At 35.4% G+C, this 23,160-nt stretch overlaps 4 protein-coding genes across 4 annotated transcripts; 2 read left to right on the top strand and 2 right to left on the bottom strand.

Annotated features, from left to right (window-relative positions):
• The first annotated feature begins 4,668 nt into the window (after positions 1–4,668).
• On the top strand, positions 4,669–6,584 carry LOC116135377. The gene is made up of 3 exons (XM_031421073.1): positions 4,669–4,865; positions 5,060–5,366; positions 6,224–6,584. The coding sequence occupies exons 1-3, from the start codon at positions 4,800–4,802 to the stop codon at positions 6,340–6,342; spliced, it is 492 nt and encodes a 163-aa protein (XP_031276933.1). The 5' UTR covers positions 4,669–4,799; the 3' UTR covers positions 6,343–6,584.
• A 291-nt stretch (positions 6,585–6,875) lies between these two features.
• Positions 6,876–10,378, bottom strand: LOC116135376 (cyclin-dependent kinase G-2-like). The gene is made up of 6 exons (XM_031421072.1): positions 8,436–10,378; positions 8,035–8,170; positions 7,834–7,925; positions 7,569–7,680; positions 7,364–7,461; positions 6,876–7,244 (listed from the first exon to the last, which is right to left on the bottom strand). The coding sequence occupies exons 1-6, from the start codon at positions 9,911–9,913 to the stop codon at positions 7,136–7,138; spliced, it is 2,025 nt and encodes a 674-aa protein (XP_031276932.1). The 5' UTR covers positions 9,914–10,378; the 3' UTR covers positions 6,876–7,135.
• A 3,516-nt stretch (positions 10,379–13,894) lies between these two features.
• On the bottom strand, positions 13,895–14,227 carry LOC116135414. Its single transcript, XM_031421121.1, has one exon. It carries the CDS (start codon positions 14,225–14,227, stop codon positions 13,895–13,897), a length of 333 nt encoding a protein of 110 aa, XP_031276981.1.
• Positions 14,228–19,557: 5,330 nt separating this feature from the next.
• LOC116135407 (malate synthase, glyoxysomal) lies at positions 19,558–21,732 on the top strand. The gene is made up of 4 exons (XM_031421114.1): positions 19,558–19,967; positions 20,046–20,371; positions 20,606–20,936; positions 21,021–21,732. Exons 1-4 carry the CDS (start codon positions 19,575–19,577, stop codon positions 21,675–21,677), a joined length of 1,707 nt encoding a protein of 568 aa, XP_031276974.1. The 5' UTR covers positions 19,558–19,574; the 3' UTR covers positions 21,678–21,732.
• The last annotated feature ends 1,428 nt before the right edge of the window (positions 21,733–23,160 follow it).

Below are 23,160 nucleotides of genomic sequence, written 5' to 3' on the forward strand. Positions count from 1 at the left end.
ATAGACTAAGATTGGCCCTTAGCAAGGCATCATGGCCACCCGATAAATTCGGATTCAGCGAAACCGCTGTCTGTCAACAGTTTGGTTACCGTGAAATCAAATCCTTTTCATCAGCTGTTATCTCTTCGAGTCGATGTACAGAAATAGTGTGAACCTCATATATCCTCGACATGTTTGTATTCAGTTACTGGACCAATGACAGGAATATTAAATTGGATTGAACATCAACTCAATCCCATTGTGGCCACAGATTTAGTGTCATTGTCGTTTACTGAATTACCCAGTGAGATAACTTCTCCCGTACCCAGGAGTGATGAATCCTTTGTCAATCCACCATAGTCTCGATACACTTCTCATGTAGCCAATCACTACCATATTGATAGCTTTGAATAGAACTACGTGGGGCTAGTTTCAAACTACACCAATTGGTGCGCAATGCTCTCCAGTGATCTCAAGTCTAAGGATCACATGCACCACCATCTGTTAAAGGATTTATTCTATAGACACTAGGGTTACCATCCATATGGAATCCTCTGATGGGTCTGTCCAGTGAACTTGCCTCTAGCAAGCACCCATGCATTGCACCAGGTTGTCGGCAAACAATCTTGATAAGTGAGATGAGTTACTACCTTTCGATAGGGTCGTTCAACACTATGATAGCCTTACAATATTATCTGTGTCCTTGGTCAGAATAATACTGGGGCTACAAACATTTCTAGAATGGCCACCATATGTGATCATAGGGTTCTCACTATTAAGATTTGAAACACTTGATACCCTCGTCATGGTTCTACCATCCTAAGGACATATATCAATACATATAATATGATTTACGTGATATAGTAGAATATGTCATTTATTGATAAATAAACATTTATTACAAAGTCAATTTTACAATAATTGATTGGCTCGAGGGCACCTACTCTAACAGTTGCCCTTTGAATCTCTTTAGGAGTTCCGATAATATTCAAGTCATCAACATATACAGCAATTATAACAAATTTAGATCTAGATCTTTTTATGAAAGCACTTGGGCAAATAGGATCATTTTTATAAACTTCTTTCAACAAATATTTACTAAGATGGTTATACCACATATGACTTGATTGCTTTAATCCATATAATGATTTATGCAATTTAATTGAATAAAATTCTCGATAATTTGAGTTACATGCTTCGGGCATTTTAAATCCTTCAGAGATTTTCATATATATGTCGTTATCAAGTTATCCATATAAATAGGCTGCAACTACATCCATTGGATGCATGTCAAGGGTTTTATTTGTTGCAGACTATAAGAAATCGAAATGTTATTGCATCCATCACAGGAGAACATGTTTCTTCATAAACAATGCTAGATCTTTGAAAAAACCCTTTGCTACAAGTTGTGCTTTATATATTAACGACTGCATTTTTCTCATTTCGTTTTCACACAAATACCCATTTGTACTCCTCTGGCATTAGATCTTTAGGTGTTCGAACTACAGGTCCAAAAACTCCACGTTTTTCTAATGAATTTAGTTCTGCCTTGATTGCCTCTTTCCATTTTGGCCAATCTTCTCTTTGTGTACATTCTTCAACATATTTAGGTTCAAGATCCTCATTATTATTTACAATATCAAGCACTATATTGTATGCAAAAATATTGTCCACAATTTTTTCTTTTCGATTCCATATTTTTCTTGTAGAGACATAATTTATTGAGATCTCTTCATTCTTGCTAGTTTCAGGCACCTGAACTTCTTCTGGAGTTTCATGACTAATTATGTTTCTATTATCTTCATGAGAACTTGCCTCCTTGATGTAAGCATCTTGGTCATTTGCTACTTTTTTCTTTGAAGGATTTTTATCTTTGGAACCAACTGGTTTACCACACTTTAAACATGCCTTAGATTCATTTGCTATAGGTAATTGTCCTTTAGGGACATCAATCCAAATTAGAGCATTTGCAGTTGGTATGTGAGATTTAATCACTCTTTTTGAATCAGTGAATGCATCTGGCAACTAATTTGCTACATTTTGCAAATGAATTATCTTTTGAACTTCTTGTTCACATTGTTTAGAACGAGGATCAAGATAAGATATTGATGATATTTTCTAGGTAATTTCCTTTTCCAGCAACCTATTCTCTCCCCCTAATGCTGGGAATTTTGTTTCATCAAAATGACAATCGGCAAATCGTGCCGTAAATAAATCTCCTGTTAATGGTTTTAAACATTTAATTATAGAAGGAGATTCATATCAAAAATATATTCCCAATCTTCTTTGAGGACCCATTTTAGTGCGTTGTGGTGGAGCAATTGGAATGTATACAGCACATCCAAATATTCTTAAATGGGAAATATTTGGCTCTTGACCAAAAGCCAATTGTAAAGGGGAGAATTTGTGATAACTTGTTGGCCTAATGCGTACAAGTGCTGCTGCATGTAAAATAACATGTCCCCAAGCAGAACTTGGGAGCTTTGCTCTCATAAGTAATTGTAACAACCCCCTCCAGCCGAGTACCCTCTAAGTATTCCATTAGGATGGAAAATTAGAGAATTCACGCCTGGAAGGTTATGTAGTTTAAATCGTAAATCCTGGTTACAAACATGTACTATATGAAAATAAATAAATAAAAACTTCTCTTCTCATTTACATTACTTTCTTACTCAACCTATCAATGTAACACCTACTGAAAACTAGTACAATGCATGCAATTAACAATGGAAAATTGGGCCCAAAATGTTTCTTTTCATTACAATTCACATGTCTTTTATACACAAAGGTTACTGTTTACAAAAGTGCNTCGCTAGACTTGCACACATGAAAGGGCAAGCGTGAAGCTTCTGGAAAACACCGGGGTGGTGTTTGCTGTAGGCACTCCGATGCTCAAGTCAGCAAGGCTGAAAGAGATTATTTGATAAGAATTAAAGAGATGAATAATTACCAGGAGTCTTGTCGGAAGCTAGGACTTCGGCGGATGGGTTGAGGCTTTGGGCCATGACATGTTCGTTATTAGGCCTCATCACAATCCCAATCAGGCCTACGCTTAAAATCACCTTGTGAACTACCCACTCTACTAGTTGGCCTATCCTATAAGTTAAGCTAAACTAGGTTTCAGCCTATTAGCCTACAATATTCCATGAATAGGAAATCCGAATCCCACTCTATGTTCTCTTCTACTAAGATTCCAAATCTTACTCAAACTATTAAAGTTACTCTGATAAGATCAAGAAATAATATCTCTTTCATGATAGGGATTATCTCCCAAAATAAGACTTAGTGTCCTACTAAGATTCCAACTCTTATTTAAACTATTAAACTTGATCTGATAAGATCAAGAAATAATATCTCTTTCATGATAGGGATTATCTCCCAAAATAAGACTTAGTGTCCTACTAAGATTTCAAACCTTACTTAAACTATTAAACTTAATCTGATAAGGCCAAGAGATATATTGCTTTCTTGATAGGGATTATCTCTAAAAAAAGAGGACTCAATGTCCTACAAGGATTCCAGCCCCTTGGGTTCACTATAAAAACATAGGTTTGCCCTCTCATTAGGCATGCAATCTCCCATAGTCAATCTACACTACTCAAAACCATCTATTTACTTCTAAAGTTCTTGCTCCCAAGAACCCGACGCCTCTGCCGTAGTCCTAGCTTCCGACAAGACTCCTGGTAATTCTTCATCTCTTTAATTCTTATCAAATAATCTCTTTCAGCCTTGCTAACTTAAGCGTCGAAGTGCCTACGGCAAACACCACCCCGGTGTTTTTTGGAAGCTACAGGTCTAGTAGATTGTCTATAACCTCAACCTCAAGGGATTAGACCTTATTTTCATGACGGTAGATTTTTTGCATCTATAAGATGTTAATGTTTTAATGCTTAAGATTGCATTAACCTCCCTTGAGCATCGATTCAATCATGTTCAATTAATGACATCATGTCTTATCCTAACAAGCCCATCATTTTTGGTAAAAACAGTGGAACATAACATAGCCTAATAGTTTCCATCTTCCCCTTGACACAAACTACTTTAAAGTTGAATCATCTGATTTGACAGATAGTTATTGTCTGGTTCTAATGGGATTTGTGATCGCACAAACACCCNACAGTATCAAATTTGTAGGTCGTTTTGTTCCTCAAGAATAGAGCTCAAAAAACAGTTCTGGTAGGGAAGAAATGCAATTGATACCTAAAGCTAATATTTTGAAATATGAACTAAATAGTATTGGTTTCAAACTCAATTATGCACTTGATTTGATCAGTTGATGTGAAGCTTCAACTCTTCCCCAAGGAATGCGTAAATTTCTAGTATAATATTAATAAGTACATCTTTGTTGCTTGAAATCACAGGTTCAAGCTTTTTGGTTAGGGGTCGGTCGGTCTTTCTTGTGCACTTAAGTTTTGGTATATGATCAGATCATTGATTCAAGTGTTCTCTTTGTTCAGGGTTTCTTCAAATTGTTGGGCGTTTGGATTTTACCTTGTTTTCTTTTGAAGGCTGCCCGTGAGGTTATACATATTGTCTATGCGCATCAATCGTGGTGGCAATCTGTTGGTATAGTAGTTGCCTTGCTTGTATCATGGACTTACTCGACCATTATCTATCTATCTGGCAGTCTCCTGTTCCATTTGGTGTGCAATTTGCAAGTGATTCACTTTGAAAATTATGGCAAACTTTTAGAAAGAGATCTTGACGTTTCAGTGTATATCGAGGAACATGTAAGGTTAAAGCATCATTTATCTAAGATAAGCCACAGGTTTCGAATATATCTGCTTCTTGAGTTCTTGGTTGTGACAGCAACTCAATTTATGTCGCTACTGGAAACCACAGGGAACTATGGGATCATCAATTTCATTAATGGCGGTGATTTTGCAGTAAGTGCAAAAAAATATGTTCCTTCTTTATTCAGTTTATGCGAGTCAATAATATATTAAACTTGTATGTTGCCATAATTTTTGTTTCATACGTCAGCTGAACTGCTTTTTTACCTTATGTTAAGACGATCCTGTGAGGCCCATCATCACCTCAAAGATTTTCACATTCACTTTCTTCACTTTGGTTTTGGTAGGTCGCCTGTATTGTTGAGCTTGTTGGGATGGTAATTTGCCTTCATGCAGCTGCTAAGATCTCACATAGAGCGCAGGGTCTTGGATCAGTTGCTAGCAGATGGCATGCTTCAATCACATGCAGCTCTAACGGTGCCTCTCAATTGGGAATCAATAGTAATGTTGGAAGCTTGGAGGCTGCAAATCCTTCATCCTCAATACCTATTAGCTACTCTGAAAGTGATTTGGAGTCGGGTGACTATGTGCCAATGGCCACAAATACTCAGTTGGCATCTTATATGACCATGTATCACAAGAGACAGGCCTTTGGTATGTGTATCTATGAAACATTAATTCCTTATTTTTATACGTCTATTAGTAGTTAATATATCAAATGTCACTTATCCAGCTAGTCAGTATAAACTTTCGCCTAGTTTATGCTAAGATATAAGAAATTCTTAAATTGTCATTCTGCTCAATCTAAGGCATTAGTTTCTTATAGGCCAGCAAGTCTTTAGATCAAACTATCTTGGTTCTTTGTCAGTCAGAAAACTTATTCAGTCCGTAAAACTTAAAAGGCTATTACTTGAGTTAGGCACCATAGACACTGAGAATAGCATCGGGAAGATTTGATTTTTCTCTCTTGGGCATTGCCATGGTAGCAACAACCAATTCAGCAGCCAAACTGTGGCCATGGGCTACCTCCAGATTTAACGATGCTGTAAAGCAAGGTTTTACCATTAAAGTGAAGTAGGAAAAACTAAACCTGTAAGAAGATTTAACAGTGTCATATATTCTTGCCCAAGGGACGTTAATCTGGTTCAATGACAGTCTGCACTGTTTTACCTAGTTTGATTAAGTAGGGAAAGCTTGTTAATTCTATAATTGTATTGGTTGGAGTTGGCATGCATTTGACTAGCCAAACAGGTCAATCAGAAAAGAAACTTCATCTTTGTGATGTTTGGTTGACACTGAAGCCGGGATTCTAAAATTATAGATATATCTCCTCGAAGGTTCCTGCAATGTCCTTTCTGGAGAACAGAAAAAGGTCCCCAATTTTATCAATCTGTGTATCAGCTCCCCTAGTTATATAGTAATTCTGTCTGGTCCTCTATTTTTTGTAATTATATATGATGTTTACTTGAGCCGTTTTTGCCCTGCAGTTACATATTTGCAATCTAATTCAGGTGGAGCCACTATCTTCGGATGGACTATTGATCGAGCTCTTATCAATACAATTTTCTTCATTGAACTCACTGTGGTTCTTTTTGTGCTTGGGAAGACCATTACTTTCACTACAAAATGACATTCATAGCAAGATCTCTTTGGCAACTCACGTTTCTATCCACCGAGTTTTTTGGTTACGGTTATGGGTGGAAATGGCGTCTGCTTAACTGATATTATTACTTGAGAGGACACTTCATTTGCTTCAGATAATGAGTAGCCATGTATAACATCATTTGGTACTTATAAATGACTAATACAAAGCCTGTACCAATATAAAGACTAATACAGAGCGTCTGCACCAATATAAAGTATAATGACGAAGATGTGTGTTTAATGAAAATGTACTTGTCCGAATACAGTACATAGGATGTTCAAATTTCATTATTAAGTAATTTTAATGACTTTCTGTAGCACATAGATATAGTTAACGGGGAATAGATAGATATTTCATTTACATTAACTTGGTAATGTTTATTGATTCTCTGAGAAAAATTCACAGGAAAGACAATTTTCAATTAGGCAGCAACCCAGAAGCAGTTTCTCGCTTGTTTAGAAAGGAAAAGGGAAATGAAATTGCAGATACAAAACTAATCCTTATTAACACTCATAAGATGATGCATTTGAAACTAAAGCCAGGGGCAGTGATTAAAAAAGATTGAAGTAAGCATCTGAATAAGAAAAACTTTTCTTTTTTTCCTTTTTCGTTTACTCCATGCTGGAAGTAACAATTACATTTCTATCTACAATGAGGATTAGTAAAACGTCAGTGGATAACTCATTAGTTAATCCCAAACGTAGACTTCAACTAACACCACTCCCTCTTGGCTCCTAATCAATCAAAGCTTCAATAGAATTGGGTTCACATCGATGCCTTAATAAAGTCGCTTCATGAATGGTACATGATGCAAGTAGTCGTGCTGACTGTCACTACATTTTCCTAGTCCGGACTCTCTTCTCTTCTTCTGCATTCCTTCTAAATGCCTTAGAACCAAGTTAACAAAATTTGAGACACAAACTACCAAGAGAAAAGAAACCAAAACTGCCGGAAATTTTCTTAGGTTGTATGCTACGTCTAGTTATCTCATTAGCTAGACAGCTACCTGTTCCAAGTATGCTGTGGGGAGAAGGTATGATTGAACTTGGGAAGAGGATCCTCACGAAACCAATCGTGATTGAGGGCATCATCAACTGTTATCCGCTGCATGAACAAGAAAATATTTGTTAACAGGGGTATTGAGCATGCAATTTATAACATAAAGATATAACCAAAATCATATTTGGAATTGCATATTAACAGAAAATTACCTGATCAGGAGCGTAAGTCAGAAGTCTATTTAACAAGTCAAATCCTGATTCCGAAAGAACCGGAGATCCTATGAAAGATGTGGCAGGAAACCTTCTTCGCAACAGATTATACCTGGGACAAAATGAAAAAGATGATCATTTGAAAAATTACACAACTGTGCCTATGCACAGTTAACTTCAAGAATTGCAAAAAGAGACCATATCCTAGAATAGTCTATATGCATAAAAACTTGACCAAAAAAAGATAGCATAAAAAGATGCTTACGGTTGGTTAACAAATTTTGCTTTGGCTCGTCCCGGTAGTTCAGACAATCCAGGCCAATCTTTCTCAGTTGGCGTGCCAAGGGTTTTGAATATCTGCAATTATTTTCAAACATTCATCACTGAGAAGGCCAACACATAAAATGAAATAAATATATAAATTAAAAAAATAAAAAGAGGAATAATGTCAATGAGAAATAACTACCTTGTCAATCTGGTCAGCTTCACTTGTCCCACTGAATAGTGGTTTCTTGGCTAGCATTTCAGCCATTATACAACCCACCGACCACATGTCAACTGCTGTGGAATACTTCTTTGCTCCTAGCAGAAGTTCAGGAGCCCTGTAACATACAGTATCACAGAACTAAATGAGATTACCATAACTAGTTTATGCTACTAATCTTTTTGGCAAGGAAAAAAGAAGTATATTCTACATATAAACAAGGCCTATGATAACGATCAGGTGCTTTAAAGTTTAAACCACGATACTAGATAGATCATTTAGTAACCCTGAAAAGACACAGTTGATTTATTAGTTAAGAAGTGCGTCTTATTATTATTATAATACTTTTAATGATCTACAGAAGAAATGAAATGCATCTTTACCTGTACCATAAAGTAACCACCATTGATGTATATGGCTTAAGTGGGCTTCCATACTGGCGTGACATGCCAAAGTCGCAAATTTTTAACTCACCACAATTGTTCAAAAGAAGATTTGATGTTTTCAAATCCCTGTGAAGAACCCAATTGTCATGCAGATACTTAACACCCTCCAAAAGCTGTAGCATCAAGCATTTGACATCACTAGTACTAAAACGGAACTTCATTGACTCCATTAGCCCCTTGAGGTCATGTTCCATGTACTCCATAACCATGAAAACACTATCAAAATCATCCATAACAACTTCCTTAACCCTAACAACTGAAGGATGCTTAAAAGACAAGAGAATGTTAATTTCCCTCAAAGATGAAGTAGGAAAACCGTATTCTAAATAATCTTCTTTCCTACCAACATTCATCTTCACCTTCTTCAATGCCACAATTTCTCCCGTCTTCTTATCCCTGGCTCTATACACAACGCCATAAGTGCCCTCGTTTACTTTGTTGAGATACTCATATTCAAGCACATGCCTACAACTCTGAAGCATGTTACTACTTCTTTGTCCAGAAATGGCAGGCTCCTCGACAGCAATATCCTCTTCAGCTGTATTATCAACATCCAAGACATCATCAACCTCCAACTCATTTTCAGAATATTCATCTTTGGAAGAACGTTCCCCATCTACAATATCAGATTCGGACAATCTGGCCCCATCTTCAGAGTTTTCTCTACAGAACTCCCCACTCTCAGGAGTAGACCTCTTTGAAAGCTGTTCCCCCTTAACAGGTGCATCTTCACCATCAGATAGAGATATATCCTCCAAATCACTGTCAGAAGCCCAGCGTGATGTTGATGTATTCTGCATTTGAACAAACTCTTCCACCTCTGACTGAACCTGGTCATCAACCACAATATCTTGAGGCAATGAAGGAGACAATTCCCCTGGCGACTCAGACACAGTAGCCACCACTGAACCACCATCAGAAAAAGACTTCTCTGAAAAGAAGTCCAGCCCTTTAACTTTATTTTCCAATGCAGGGCTTTTCGCAACACCCCCATCAGAAACAACATTCGGCACCTCACTAACCAAGCGCACTGAAGATTTCAGAGATGGTAAAGCAGTACGCGTAGGTGCAATTCTTTTCTTAGAAGAAATTTCCACTTTCTTTTCATCCAAGTCCCATATGATGGGTGAAAACTTCCTTTTCTTCGCAGAAGGCAACAGAATCCCATCATCACATTTTGACACTTCACCATTCTTACAACCGTGTGCATCGTCAAACCTGGCTTCAACCCGTTTCGGACCAGAATTGTGCCCATTTGACAAATATCGGTACCCATGTTTATATTTGTCATCAACCCAATCTCGGATCACTTTGGCATCACCAGTACCGTTTCTGTAATGAACAACTTCTTTTTTGGAGTAACCATCATAATAATCCTCTCTTCTCTTCGAAACATTGGTACGCCCTGCCGCCATATTATTAACACCACAACTCTTCTCAATCAAAAATCAAACTCAAGAAATAATAGTACCAAAAAAAAAAAAAAAAAAAAACAGTTCCAAACCCTCACAGATTCAATAATAAAGGGTGTCCCAAATTCTTAAAACAGAGTATACAATATCCCCAATTTTTCTAGTACAAAAACCCAATCAAGTATAACAACAAAAAGATGTATAGCCAGAACAGAAATCAATTATAGAAATCAAAGAAAGATGATTATGATGAATCAAGACAAAAATTGAAATTGAGTAATGAATCAGAGCAGAATCAAAACCCTAGAACTTCAATTTGGTGCTTACTTCTGTCTCTCCTTCGAAATTCACAGGTAATTGAAGATCTTACCAGTGAGCGAAAGAGAAGAGACAACGAATTCGAATTCGAACTCGAAACCGACCCGATGCTGCTTTGCCTACGGACTACGCGTATTCCTTCTGTGTTTGTGACTTTGTGTTTGTGCTTGGTGGATCTGTTCACAATCATTTATACACGCGTTTTTTAAGTCGGTTTAAATTAACGGTCCAGATTAGTTTCTGATATTAGTTTATTACTATGTACGGTATTTATATTTCTACTCTTCTGACGGCCTTTTAAGATATCAGAAACATGGCAATTTTTGTATGGACAATATTATATTTACATTATTTTTTTATATCATTCTGTAAACATTATGATGTGATATATTTTATAATCACATAAATTTTATTATAATATTAAAAATTTAAAATAATTAAAAATTTATGTGATTGTGATATATATCATATCATGATGTAATAAAAATTATATTAAAAAGTAACGTAAGTGTAACATTACTCATTTTTTTATTGTAAGAAACAAAGAAATGGAAAATAAAAAATAAGAGTGATAATTTCCTTTAATATAAGTTTACTCCTTATATTAATTAATTAACTAATTATATTTTTGTTTTGCATTTCTAAATGCGAAGCCCCTATTTAGTTGGATATTCTTAATTTGCTTTCTTAATCTAACTTTTCTAAATATAAATCAAGCTCCTCAACCATTTGAGGTTCGTTTGTTTTGTTATTTTGGATAGGATTTTTAACATTTTTAGAGTTAGGTGAAAATAACGAGGTAAAATTTAAAAATTAACAAGAACACTGCTTTAGGTTTGCTAATTTACTAAACACCCTAATATATAAAAATTTTGTAAAATAACAAAAACACCCCCCACCCACAGTTGCCAGATTTCGGCCACCACCGTCGGAATTTGGTGTTACGGCGCATGATCAGCCTAATCTGGCCGTTTGTGTGCTGATATGACCTTTTTCGGCTATATCCACCGTAGATCTGGCCGAAAAATGTCAGATCTATTGCCATTTCTAGTCGTCGTTATACTTACAGTTCAATCTTTCTAACTTCCTCTTATAACCCCGACGTGACAGATTGCAATTAGTCAACTGGCAATGAGTCTCGTCTACCTAATTACAAATTGTTACGTCAAAGTTGTAAGAAAAAGTTTGTATGATTGAGTTGTGAACCAATCTTTATTGATAAAACAATATAGAAATTACTCGGGACCGTGTTGTAAAAGAGGAGCTTATCAAAATTGTTGGTTAGAAATATCATATAAAAAAATTAATAAAAGGATGATCTAAAGTAAAACTTTAATAAGTAAAAAGAATTTATTAAAAAAGCTCTTACTTCTGAGTTTCTCCAATTTGATTAACGCAATTATTAATATCATAGTCACTATAAAATAAGCTATAAGAAGAGAAAAGATAATTGAAGGGAAATAGAATCAATGTTTTTCTTATTCTAAAGTTGAGTGTACATCATCTTTCATAATACATCTATTTATAGTCTCAAGATTATGAAATATTATAAATGAAATTAAAAGCTAATAAAATGCTTTGAAGTTGTAGAACTTGAAAGGTTTAAGAGTTAGAGAAGATGAAAGATTAGGAAGTTATAGAATTGCAAGGGACATCCACATTTATTCATAACACTCCCCCTTGGATGTCCATTACACAAAGAATATGCCTTGTTAAAACCTTACTAGGACAAAACCCAATTAACCTAGTGAAGGAAAAAGAGTACATTATTCTTGTGTATTATACGCATTTAGAAACTGTCTCATTAAAAACCTTACCAGGAAAACCCTATGGGATAAAACCTTGGTCAAGGGAAAAAGAGTACAGTGAATATTTACTCCCCCTCATGATGATATCACTTAAGATTTTTGTACTGACGCATTCCAATATTGTATACCAACTTTTCAAATATTGTAGTCAGTAAAGTTTTAGTGTCTGCCAGATTATCACATGAGCGAATGTTTAAGTTCAATATTGCAATTCTTTTGAAAATCATGAGTGAAGAAGAATTTTGGTGATATATGTTTCGTCCTATCCCCTTTGATATAACCTCCCTTTAACTGAGCTATGCATGTAGTATTATCTTCATATAATGTTATAAGAACTTCTTTGTTGTAATCAATGCCACATGATTCTTGAATATGTTGGGTTATTGATATGAGCCAAACACATTCTCGGCTTGCTTCATGGATAGCTATTATCTCAGCATGGTTTGAAGAAGTAGCAGCTATAGTTTGTTTTATAGAATGCCATGAAATAGCCGTATCTCTATATGTGAACAAATAGCCTGTTTGAGATCTAGCTTTATGTGGGTTAGATAAATATCTTGCATCTGCACAACTAATTAATTGAGGTGTAGATTCATTTGAATAAAATAAACTCATATCTATTGTTCCTTGAAGATATCAGAATATATGCTTAATTTTGTTCCAATGTCTTCATGTCGGAGCACAACTATATCTTGCTAACAAATTTACTGAAAATGTTATATCTAGTTGTGTATTGTTAGCAAGATACATTAATGCACCTATTGCACTTAGGTATGGTACTTCAGGACCAAGTACCTCTTTTTTATCTTCTGCTAATCGAAAATGATCTTTGTTCACATCAAGTGATCTTACAACCATTGGGGTACTCAGTGGATGTGCTTTATCCATATAAAATTGTTTTAATATTTTCTCGGTATAATTTGATTGGTGCACAAAAATTCCACTCGTTAAGTGCTCAATTTGCAAATCGAGACAAAAAAATTTTTTTCCAAGGTCTTTCATCTCAAATTCCATTTTTAGATAATCCATTGTCCTTTGAATCTCTTCAGGAGTTCCAGTAATATTCAAGTCATCAACATATACAGCAATTATAACAAATTCAGATCCAAATCTTTTTATGAAAACACATGGGCAAATAGGGTCATTTTTATAACCATCTTTCAACAAATATTTACTAAGACGGTTATACCACATACGACCTGATTGCTTTAATCCATATAATGATTTATGCAATTTAATGGAATAAAATTCTCGAGAATTTGAGTTGCACAGTTCAAGCATTTTAAATCCTTCAAGGATTTTCATATATATGTCGTTATCAAGTGATCCATATAAATAGGCTGTAACTACATCCATTAGATTCATATCAAGGGTTTTATTTGTTGCCAGACTAATAAGAAATCAAAATGTTATTGCATCCATCACTAGAGAGTATGTTTCTTCATAATCAATGTCAGGTCTTTGCGAAAACCCTTTTGCTACAAGTTGTGCTTTATATCTTACGACTTCATTTTTCTCATTTTGTTTTCGCACAAATATCCATTTGTACCCCACTAGCATTACATCTTTAGGTGTTCATATTGCAGGTCCAAAAACTCCATATTTTTCTAATGAATTCAATTTTGCCTTGATTGTGTCTTTCCATTTTGGCAAATCTTTTCTTTGTCTATATTCTTCAATAGATTTAGGTTCAACATCCTCATTATTATTTACAATATCAAGCGTTATATTGTATGCAAAAATTTTGTCGACAATTATTTCTTTTTGATTCCATATTTTTCTTGTAGAGACATAATTTATTGAGATCTCTTCATTCTTGCTAGTTTCAGGTACCTAAACTTCTTCTAGAGTTTCATGATTAAATGTCTCTATTCTCTTCATGAGAACTTGCCTCTTTGATGTATACATCTTGGTCATTTGCTACTCTTTTCTTTCGAGGATTTTTATCTTTGGAACCAATTGGTCTACCACGCTTTAAACGTGCCTTAGATTCATTTGCTACAGGTAATTGTCCTTCAGGGACATCAATTCGAATTGGAGCATTTGCAGTTGGTATGTCAGATTTAGTCACTCTTTTTAAATCAGTGAATGCATCTAGCAACTGATTTGCTACATTTTGTAAATGAATTATATTTTGAACTTCTTGTTCACATTGTTTAGAATGGGGATCAAGATAAGATAATGATAACATTTTCCAGATAATTTCCTTTTCCAATTGCCTATTCTCTCCCCCTAATGCTGGGAATTTCGTTTCATCAAAATGATAATCGGCAAATCGTGTCGTAAATAAATCTTCTGTTAATAGTTCTAAATATTTAATTATAGAAGGAGATTCATATCCAGCATATATTTCCAATCTTCTTTGGGACCCATTTTAGTGCGTTGTGGTGGAGCAATTGGAACATATACCGCACATCCAAATATTCTTAAATGAGAAATATTTGGCTCTTGACCAAAAGCCAATTGTAAAGGGGAGAATTTGTGATAACTTGTTGGCCTAATGCGTACAAGTGCTGTTGCATGTAAAATAGCATGTCCCCAGGCAAAACTTGGGAGCTTTGTTCTCATAAGTAATGGTCTAGCAATCAATTGGAGGCGTTTAATAAATGACTCTGCTAGACCATTCTCTGTATGAACATAGGCAACAGGCTTTTCAATCATTATTCCAATTGACATACAATTATCATTAAAAGCCTGAGACATAAATTCACCAGCATTATCAAGACATATTGTCTTAATTGTATAATCTGGAAATTGTGTTCGCAATCGAATTATTTGGGCAAGTAATCTCGCAAACGCCAAGTTGCGAGTAGATAATAAACACACATGAGACCATCTTGTAGATGCATCTACTAAGACCATAAAATATCTAAATGGTCCACATGGTGGATGAATAGGCCTACATATATCACATTGAATTCATTCTAAAAATGTAGGTGATTGAATCCCAATTTTAGCTGGTGATGGTCTAATAATTAATTTACCTTGAGAACAAGCAGCCAAGAGAATTCATTAGATTGAAAAATCTTCTGGTTTTTCAATGGATGTCCATGTGAATTCTCAATGATTCTTCGCATCATTATTGAACCAGGATGGTCTAATCGATCATGCCAAATAATAAAAGTATTAGGATTAGTAAACTTCTAGTTTACTATAACACGTGTTTCAAATACACTGATGTTTGTGTAGTATAATCCAGAAGAAAAAACAGGTAATTTTTCCAACACACATTTCTTGCCTACAATTATTTTTGTAATATAAAGATATTCAATATTTACTTCATTGGTTGTCTCAATATGATATCCATTATAGCGAATATCTTTAAAAATTAATAAGTTTCTTTTAGACTTGGAAGAAAATAATGCATCTTTTATAATAAATTGTGTTCCTTCAGGCAATAATATATTAGCTCTTCCAGAGCCTTCAATTAATCTTGTACAACCATAAATTGTATTTATGTTAGCTTCACACATTATCAAAGAAGAAAAATATTTTCTTTCTTTAAGTATAGTGTGCGTTATAGCATTGTCTGTGAGACAAAGATCTTCATCATCAATCTTGGATCCAATTATAGACTTGGGAATGTCCATTTTTCTTTATTAAAAAAACAAAATACATGGTAAGGCATATTACAAAGCCAACAAAACAAAGTAATTTATCTAAAATTGAAAATCACACTCAAACATATTTAAAGTAAAACACTCATTAAAAGCAAAACACTCAACTTAAACATATTAAAAGTAAAACACTCACAAAAACATAACTTTAATAATTTTGGACATTCCCATCCTCAATTAAATGATCAATTCTCCTTTCAGGATTTTCGAAGAAATCTGCAACATCCAGATGTGTTATATCATTAGGTCCATGATCAAAATTATCATCTTGATAAGCAAAATTTGCTTTTCTATTATCATTTTGGTAGGCAAAATTTGCTTTCGTATTTGTCTCTTTTCTTTCAACAATGCTTGATAAAGTTCAACAAGATGTTTAGGCATACAACAGGTACGTGACCAATGTCCTTTCATGCCACATCGATAGCACACATTTTCTGTATTCTTCAAATTTTTATCTTGTCCACTTTTGCCTTTTTCCTTTTTCTCTTCATCATTATTCCACTTCTGGTAGCTTTTATAATTAGAAGAGTTATAATTATAACCACCACGGTTGTGATTATTACGACTTTGACCACGGCCACGACCACGACCACAACCATAGCCATGACCTCGCCCATGCCCATGATTATTAGATATTGTCACATTCACTTTAGGGAATGGAGTATAACCTGTTGGGCGAGCTTCATGATTTTTCATTAATAGCTCATTATTTTGTTCAGTCACAAGAAGGCATGAAATTAGTTCAGAATATTTTTGAAAACCCTTTTCTCTATATTGCTGCTGTAGGAGCACATTTGATGCATGAAAAGTAGAGAATGTTTTCTCTAACATATCTTCATTAGTAATCTTTTCTCCGCACAATTTCAATTGAGAATTAATTCTGAATACTGCAGAGTTATATTCAATTACTGATTTAAAATCTTGTAAATGTAAATGCATGCAATCATAACGAGCTCTAGGAAGAATCACAGTTTTCTGGTGGTCATACATTTCCTTCAAATTTTCCCAAGGAGTAAGGGGATCTTTTACTTTAAGGTATTCAATTTTCAATCCTTCGTAGAGATGATGTCTAAGGAAAATCATGGCTTTAGCCTTATCTTGATTTGATGATTCATTTCCTTCTTTGATGGTGTCACCAAGATCCATAACATCTAAGTGAATTTCAGCATCAAGAATCCACGACAAATAATTCTTGCCTGTAATATCAAGAGCCACAAATTCAAGTTTCGTAAGATTTGTCATGACGAAAACTATAAAAGAAATATTTAATAAATTAGACAATCTCTAATAAAATGAAAATATTACTACAAATAAGAGTTTAGAATAACAATAATGCACATACAATTTATTACAATTATAGAGAATTTAATAATTTGAAAACACAAATCATAAAAGCAAATATTTACAAATATATGTATGTGTTTTCATATTAATCAAATTATAAATCTATAACTATACAATGTTTTGTTTGTAATGAAATCAAAACGTTCCAAATTAAAACACTTTCATATATTTTATACTATAAAAATGGTTAACCATTCCAACATATTTATAAGGCATATTGAGATACAAGCAAAATTGAATTTACTTACTTGGCAAATGGAAAACTTCAACTCCAAACTTGATGAGAGACAAAAGTTGAAACTTGATTAGAATTTTTTTTTTCTTTGACAAGTTGATATGGTTAGAGACTCGTGCTGATAACGTATAAAATAAGCTATAAGAAGAGAAAAGATAATTGAGGAGAAATAGAACCAATGCTTTTCTTATTCCAAAGTTGAATGTATATGATCTTTCATAATACATCTATTTATAGTCTCAAGATTATGAAATATTATAAATGAAATTAAAAGCTAATAAAATGTTTTGAAGTTTTAGAACTTGAAAGGTTTAAGAGTTAGAGAAGATGAAAGATTAGGAAGTTATAGAATTGCAAGAGACATCCGCATTTATTCATAACAGTCACCAACTTTTATAACATTAATTATTTGTGACTCAAGTTATTGTTTTCCTTGTACAAAATTCAATTGTTCGTCCTCAAGTTTCAAGCCCACACCAGTAACTGATAAGAGCTTGAATGTTGATATTTTGTTAGTGATTTAATTGGTTTATTTATGGAAAAATGTATTTAAAGTGTGGAATTTGGATTAATTCTTTCATAAATACCATTTATGGGATCACGAGTGCATTTTGAGTGTTTTCAGGCTCAAACAGATTTTTGAAGGGAAAAGATGATGTCGATGGGACTCAGAACGCGTGAGAACAAACGGCACATGAATCATAGTCGAAACGAGAAAGTTGTGGTGCGTCGAAGACGTTACGTAAAATCTGGAAATCCTTTATCATGAGCATGCTTCGATGTTTCTGTCATGACTTGAGTTGTAGAAGTCGGAATTCGACGATTCTAGTGGCGTTGGAAAGATTATTCAGAGAGCTACAATGTTTGTGTTGATGACTTTATCAAATTCTGAAGATTATGGATGCCTTAGATAGAAAGAATGATCGCCACAGTGACCATTCTTACCGCCGCGGTGATGGGTCACGGGTGTGTGTTAATTCATTATCCTAATCCGAATCTGAATGGGCTAAGTTTTCTAATCTTTTTCCTAAGCACGACCATAACCCTAGGGATATAAAAGAGGGTCTTTCAGAAGTTAAAAGGGGGATTTGAAGAAGGAGAAAGGACGGCCACTACTTTGGCGATAGGAATTCTTGCGATTCTTGTTCACAAATTAGAGAAGTGTTTTTATATTCCGTTCTTGAACTCATGTTATTCAATACAATGATTGTTTTCATTACTGTAATTATGAACTAAATATCTTTTCTAGGTCTAAAGATGTAGCCTAGTTTATAAATATGTATTGATTTAATTTGTTGTTAATTCTTATTGAGCATTTAATTCTAAGTTTTATTATAGTGCATAATGCTTTCAATTATTAAGGATCCGAGAGTTGAATGATGTCATGGGTTGGGTCGAGATCGGAAGATGAAACCTGATTAGTCTAAGGTAATAAAACCATAGATTGAGCGAACACTAGAGATATGTTACTGTGATCTGTGAGGCTCTAGTAAATTCCATATAACTTAATGATTTCTTAGCTTCTAAATCCAACTTAGAGATATTTTAGGTTGTTGTTTAAGGGTTAATTCGCTAATTGTTCGAGAGAAAGTTAGTGGAATATCAGGGAGTTTGGCCTTTAGAATAAACTTAATTAGGTTAGCAATAATTGTCAATGCATAAGATTAAATTAGTGTAAAATATGTGCCCTAGATTTAGTCATATTGATTTCTCTACCAAAGTATTTATAAAATTCTGCTTTTATTTAGTTTTTAGTTTATATTCTTTTTCATTAAATTCATTCTTAAAATTCTGTTTCATCAAATAGAAATAAGATATACTAGTTTGGTACTTGATAAGTAGTTCTCTTGGGATTCGACATTTGTTTATTCGAGTTTTATTACTTACATGATTTCGTACACTTACGTATAACCTGCCAACAACTCAGGAATAAGATTGGGCTTTGTGTCTGTAAGGTACAAAATATCATCCCTTACAATGGGTTCAGCCCACACTTCCACAAAGCCTTCATGAATTAGAACATGATGACCTTGGTAACATCGACGAACCAATAGTGCCACGCATCAATAGCACCATTTGTTCCATAGTATCATAAGAAACTGCACTTCCCGAGGCAGGCACAAGCTTCAAAGCCACCTCTTTATCCGTCCTGTACCAAGGACTTAGTCACAGTTTATCATGTTACGCACATAAAGCCATAGAATCTCTAAACTTAGCCCATTCCGATAACGCTTTTTGTACCAATCCACTTGCCGCTCTTTCTCTTTATATTTCTAAAGTTCCTACACTTATCCTATTCAAGTACAATACAACAGGAATAGTTTTATCAGAAAAGACGCAAGATGATGGGCTTTGGTTCAAACGGTTACCCCGCAACAATTGCAAAAAACATGAATGCATACAATGATGTTCCTGAGGGAGTGGAGATTAGAGGCCGATACGGTGAAGAGTTTGCAAGAATTCTCACCAAGGATGCTTTCCAGTTTGTTGCAGATTTGCAGAGAGAATTCAGAAACCACATCAAGTATGCAATGGAGTGTCGCAAGGAGGCCAAACGGAGGTATAATGAAGGGGCGTTGCCAGGGTTTGATCCCGCAACAAGGTATATAAGGGAAGGGGAGTGGACATGTGCGCCTGTTCCACAGGCTGTTGCTGATCGGAGGGTGGAAATTACGGGCCCGGTGGAGAGGAAGATGATCATCAATGCACTCAACTCTGGAGCTAAAGTGTTCATGGTCAGTTCTACTTCTTTTATTAAGCCATTATTAATCTTCTACGAAACGAAAACTAAGATTTTGTTGGTTTTTTCATAGGCTGATTTTGAAGATGCCCTCTCGCCCAGCTGGGAGAATCTTATTAGTGGGCAAGTGAATTTAAAGGATGCTGTTGATGGGACAATAAGCTTCCATGACAAGGCCAGGAACAGAGTTTACAAGCTCAATGATAGGACGGCTAAGCTATTTGTCCGCCCACGAGGTTGGCATCTGCCTGAGGCGCACATCCTCATTGACGGAGAGCCTGCAACTGGTTGCCTGGTAGACTTTGGCCTATACTTTTACCACAACTATGCAGCCTTCCGACGAAACCAGGGTGAAGGATTTGGGCCTTTCTTCTATCTACCTAAGATGGAACATTCAAGGTAAGAGAGTTGACAGCACAAGCAAAAATCTATAAAGATAAAGAAACTCTTTAATATTCAACATTACCTGTATTTTTATTCTGAAAATAGAATGTGACAATTGAGGAGGTTGAGAACAAAGCCATGACTTAGTTCTACACAATTTCCATTTCAATTTTTCCCTCTTAAACACAAACACCTACACATCATGCTTTGAAATATTCTGTTGGTCAATAAGTTCAATACTATTGGCAGGGAAGCAAAAATATGGAACTCTGTATTTGAGAGGGCGGAGATGATGGCAGGAATAGAAAGAGGAAGCATCAGAGCCACTGTTCTGATCGAAACTCTTCCGGCTGTCTTCCAAATGGATGAAATCCTGTATGAGCTTAGGGATCATTCTGTTGGTTTGAATTGTGGACGATGGGATTATATCTTCAGCTATGTGAAGACATTCCAAGGTCACCCAAATCGTCTTCTACCAGACAGGGTCCAGGTTGGCATGGCTCAACACTTCATGAAAAGTTACTCCGATCTCCTCATCAGGACTTGCCATAGGCGCGGTGTTCACGCCATGGGCGGCATGGTAAATGAGTTCTTCTTCTTATTAACTTATTCTATCGTTTTTCATTCTTACTTATTACAAAGATCCAACATTTAATTTTAACAGGCAGCTCAGATTCCAATTAGAGATGATCCGGCGGCAAATGAGGCTGCATTGGATCTTGTTCGGAAGGACAAGCTAAGAGAGGTGAGGGCAGGGCACGATGGAACGTGGGCGGCGCACCCTGGACTGATCCCAGCCTGCATGGAACTATTCAACAACAACATGGGCAATGCCCCTAATCAGATACAAACCATGAAGCGAGAAGATGCAGTGAATATAACCGAAGAAGACCTCTTACAGAGGCCCAGAGGAGTTCGTACCCTGGAAGGTCTTCGCCTAAATACCCGGGTTGGAATCCAGTACTTGGCAGCATGGCTCACTGGATCAGGATCAGTACCTCTTTATAACCTCATGGAAGATGCAGCCACTGCTGAGATTAGCAGAGTTCAGAACTGGCAATGGCTGAAATATGAAGCGGAATTGGATGGAGACGGGCTTGGAGTAAAAGTGAGCCGTGATCTCTTTGGTAGAATTGTGGAAGAAGAGATGGCGAGGATTGAGAGGGAGGTGGGGAAAGAAAAGTTCAGGAAGGGAATGTACAAGGAGGCTTGTAAGATGTTTACTCGGCAATGCAAAGCAGCGACACTGGATGATTTTCTGACTCTGGATGCCTACAATCATATCGTCAGACATCATCCAAAGGGATCATCTAGACTCTAAATGAGTTTAACCCTTTTCAAATTCACAGTTTTTGTCTGTCTTGTGTTGCAATAACTGCCTGTTCTAAATAAGTTCTATCCTTATTTCATCATTTTCCTAGAAGAACTCCCGACTTATTTATAATCCACCATAGATATAAGCAGTATACTGAAACAAGACTTCTTTTCTAACTGAAATTTGATGAGAATCTAACAGTATTTTACGCAGCCAATTGGATAGGTTAATATCACGAACCATAACAACAAAGTCTAGATCAGAAACATAAGTCCTGCTAAAAAGAGCAAATTAATTTGCGAATATATGTTAAAATGAGACTAAACAAATTCTCCAAGCCCAGATAACCGTTGTGAGTTACAAGTAAAATCATCAAAAGACAACTGAAGAGACGATAATTTTCCGTTTCTTGGTAGTTTGAGTTATTTTCGTACTACAATATTAATAATGATGAGCACTGAACACCTAACTGATTTATCGAATAAATGACACCTAACTGATTTATCGAATAAATGAATATTTATATGTTGAATAGATTAATAAGTCCAAACAGTAGATGGGAGTACCGATGGCCGAGAGTGAAGACTTGGAAACTTGAAAGCATGATTCTTGGTTCCTGGAGTTTCAGTTCAACTACGACGATAGTGAGCTTTCGGGGATAAACATAGTAAAATAACTTTGCACCCTATGTTTGGGAACAATTGCATTTCATTTCCTAGGATTTTGGTCTATCATCAAGGAAAGATTTATTAAAAACTAGAAAAAAAAGTCCTAAACTTGACATACAATGATCTAAAATTAATATGTAAAGGGCATATATAACTTTTAAACCAAATTCTACAGACAAAAGCTTTATCCTTTACTGAGAAACCAACAAACGTCGGTAAAGCATTACAAACTTCTCATTGGAGGAGAGCAATGGGGCAAGAATCCGGATGGAAATGTGTCAAGGCACAAGACCAGATTAGTTGGAAAGGGTTTCTATCAAACTGCAGAGGTAGATTTTTTCGAAACTTTCAGTCTTGTGGTGAAATTCACAACCAACTAAGCCTTGTTATGTTAAATGGTTGGGTGGTGATGCAAGTAGACGTGGATAATGCCTTCTTAAATGGCATTCTAGCTGAAACAATACACATGGAACAAACCAGATGGATTTCAAGATAACAACACCCAAACCATGTGTGCAAACTAGAAAAGCCTTCTATGGATTGAAAGAGGCCTATAGAGTTTGGTTTCAGAGACTACGAAATGTTTACTCAATTGGGGCTTTGATAACTCAAGATCAGATTCATCTATGTTTGTCCTACGTAAACAAAATCATCTCATTATTCTCCTTATGTATGTTGAAGACATCTTGGTTAGATGATGTTGCTAATAAAAAAATCTCTCAAGCTATTGACAAGTTAAGCAAAGAATTTTTCCTGAAAGGTCTTGGAAATGTCTAATATTTCCTTGGCATGGAAATTTGTGGAGATAAAAACATTCTTTA

Source organism: Pistacia vera, unplaced genomic scaffold, assembly GCF_008641045.1.
Source record: "Pistacia vera cultivar Batoury unplaced genomic scaffold, PisVer_v2 Contig3, whole genome shotgun sequence".
Lineage (NCBI taxonomy): Eukaryota > Viridiplantae > Streptophyta > Magnoliopsida > Sapindales > Anacardiaceae > Pistacia > Pistacia vera.

Excerpts from the sequence above, each read along its gene's own strand:
- LOC116135377 (XM_031421073.1), top strand. The coding sequence starts at position 4,800 with ATGTCGCTACTGGAAACCACAGGGAACTATGGGATCATCAATTTCATT. Across the intron at positions 4,866-5,059 it reads TTAATGGCGGTGATTTTGCA|GTCGCCTGTATTGTTGAGCT; the intron begins GTAAGTGCAAAA and ends TGGTTTTGGTAG. Across the intron at positions 5,367-6,223 it reads TCACAAGAGACAGGCCTTTG|GTGGAGCCACTATCTTCGGA; the intron begins GTATGTGTATCT and ends AATCTAATTCAG.
- LOC116135376 (XM_031421072.1), bottom strand. The coding sequence starts at position 9,913 with ATGGCGGCAGGGCGTACCAATGTTTCGAAGAGAAGAGAGGATTATTAT. Across the intron at positions 7,681-7,833 it reads GCAAAATTTGTTAACCAACC|GTATAATCTGTTGCGAAGAA; the intron begins GTAAGCATCTTT and ends ATTTTGTCCCAG. Across the intron at positions 7,245-7,363 it reads CCACAGCATACTTGGAACAG|GCATTTAGAAGGAATGCAGA; the intron begins GTAGCTGTCTAG and ends CTTGGTTCTAAG.
- LOC116135414 (XM_031421121.1), bottom strand. The coding sequence starts at position 14,227 with ATGTTATCATTATCTTATCTTGATCCCCATTCTAAACAATGTGAACAA.
- LOC116135407 (XM_031421114.1), top strand. The coding sequence starts at position 19,575 with ATGATGGGCTTTGGTTCAAACGGTTACCCCGCAACAATTGCAAAAAAC. Across the intron at positions 19,968-20,045 it reads CTGGAGCTAAAGTGTTCATG|GCTGATTTTGAAGATGCCCT; the intron begins GTCAGTTCTACT and ends GTTTTTTCATAG. Across the intron at positions 20,372-20,605 it reads CCTAAGATGGAACATTCAAG|GGAAGCAAAAATATGGAACT; the intron begins GTAAGAGAGTTG and ends TACTATTGGCAG.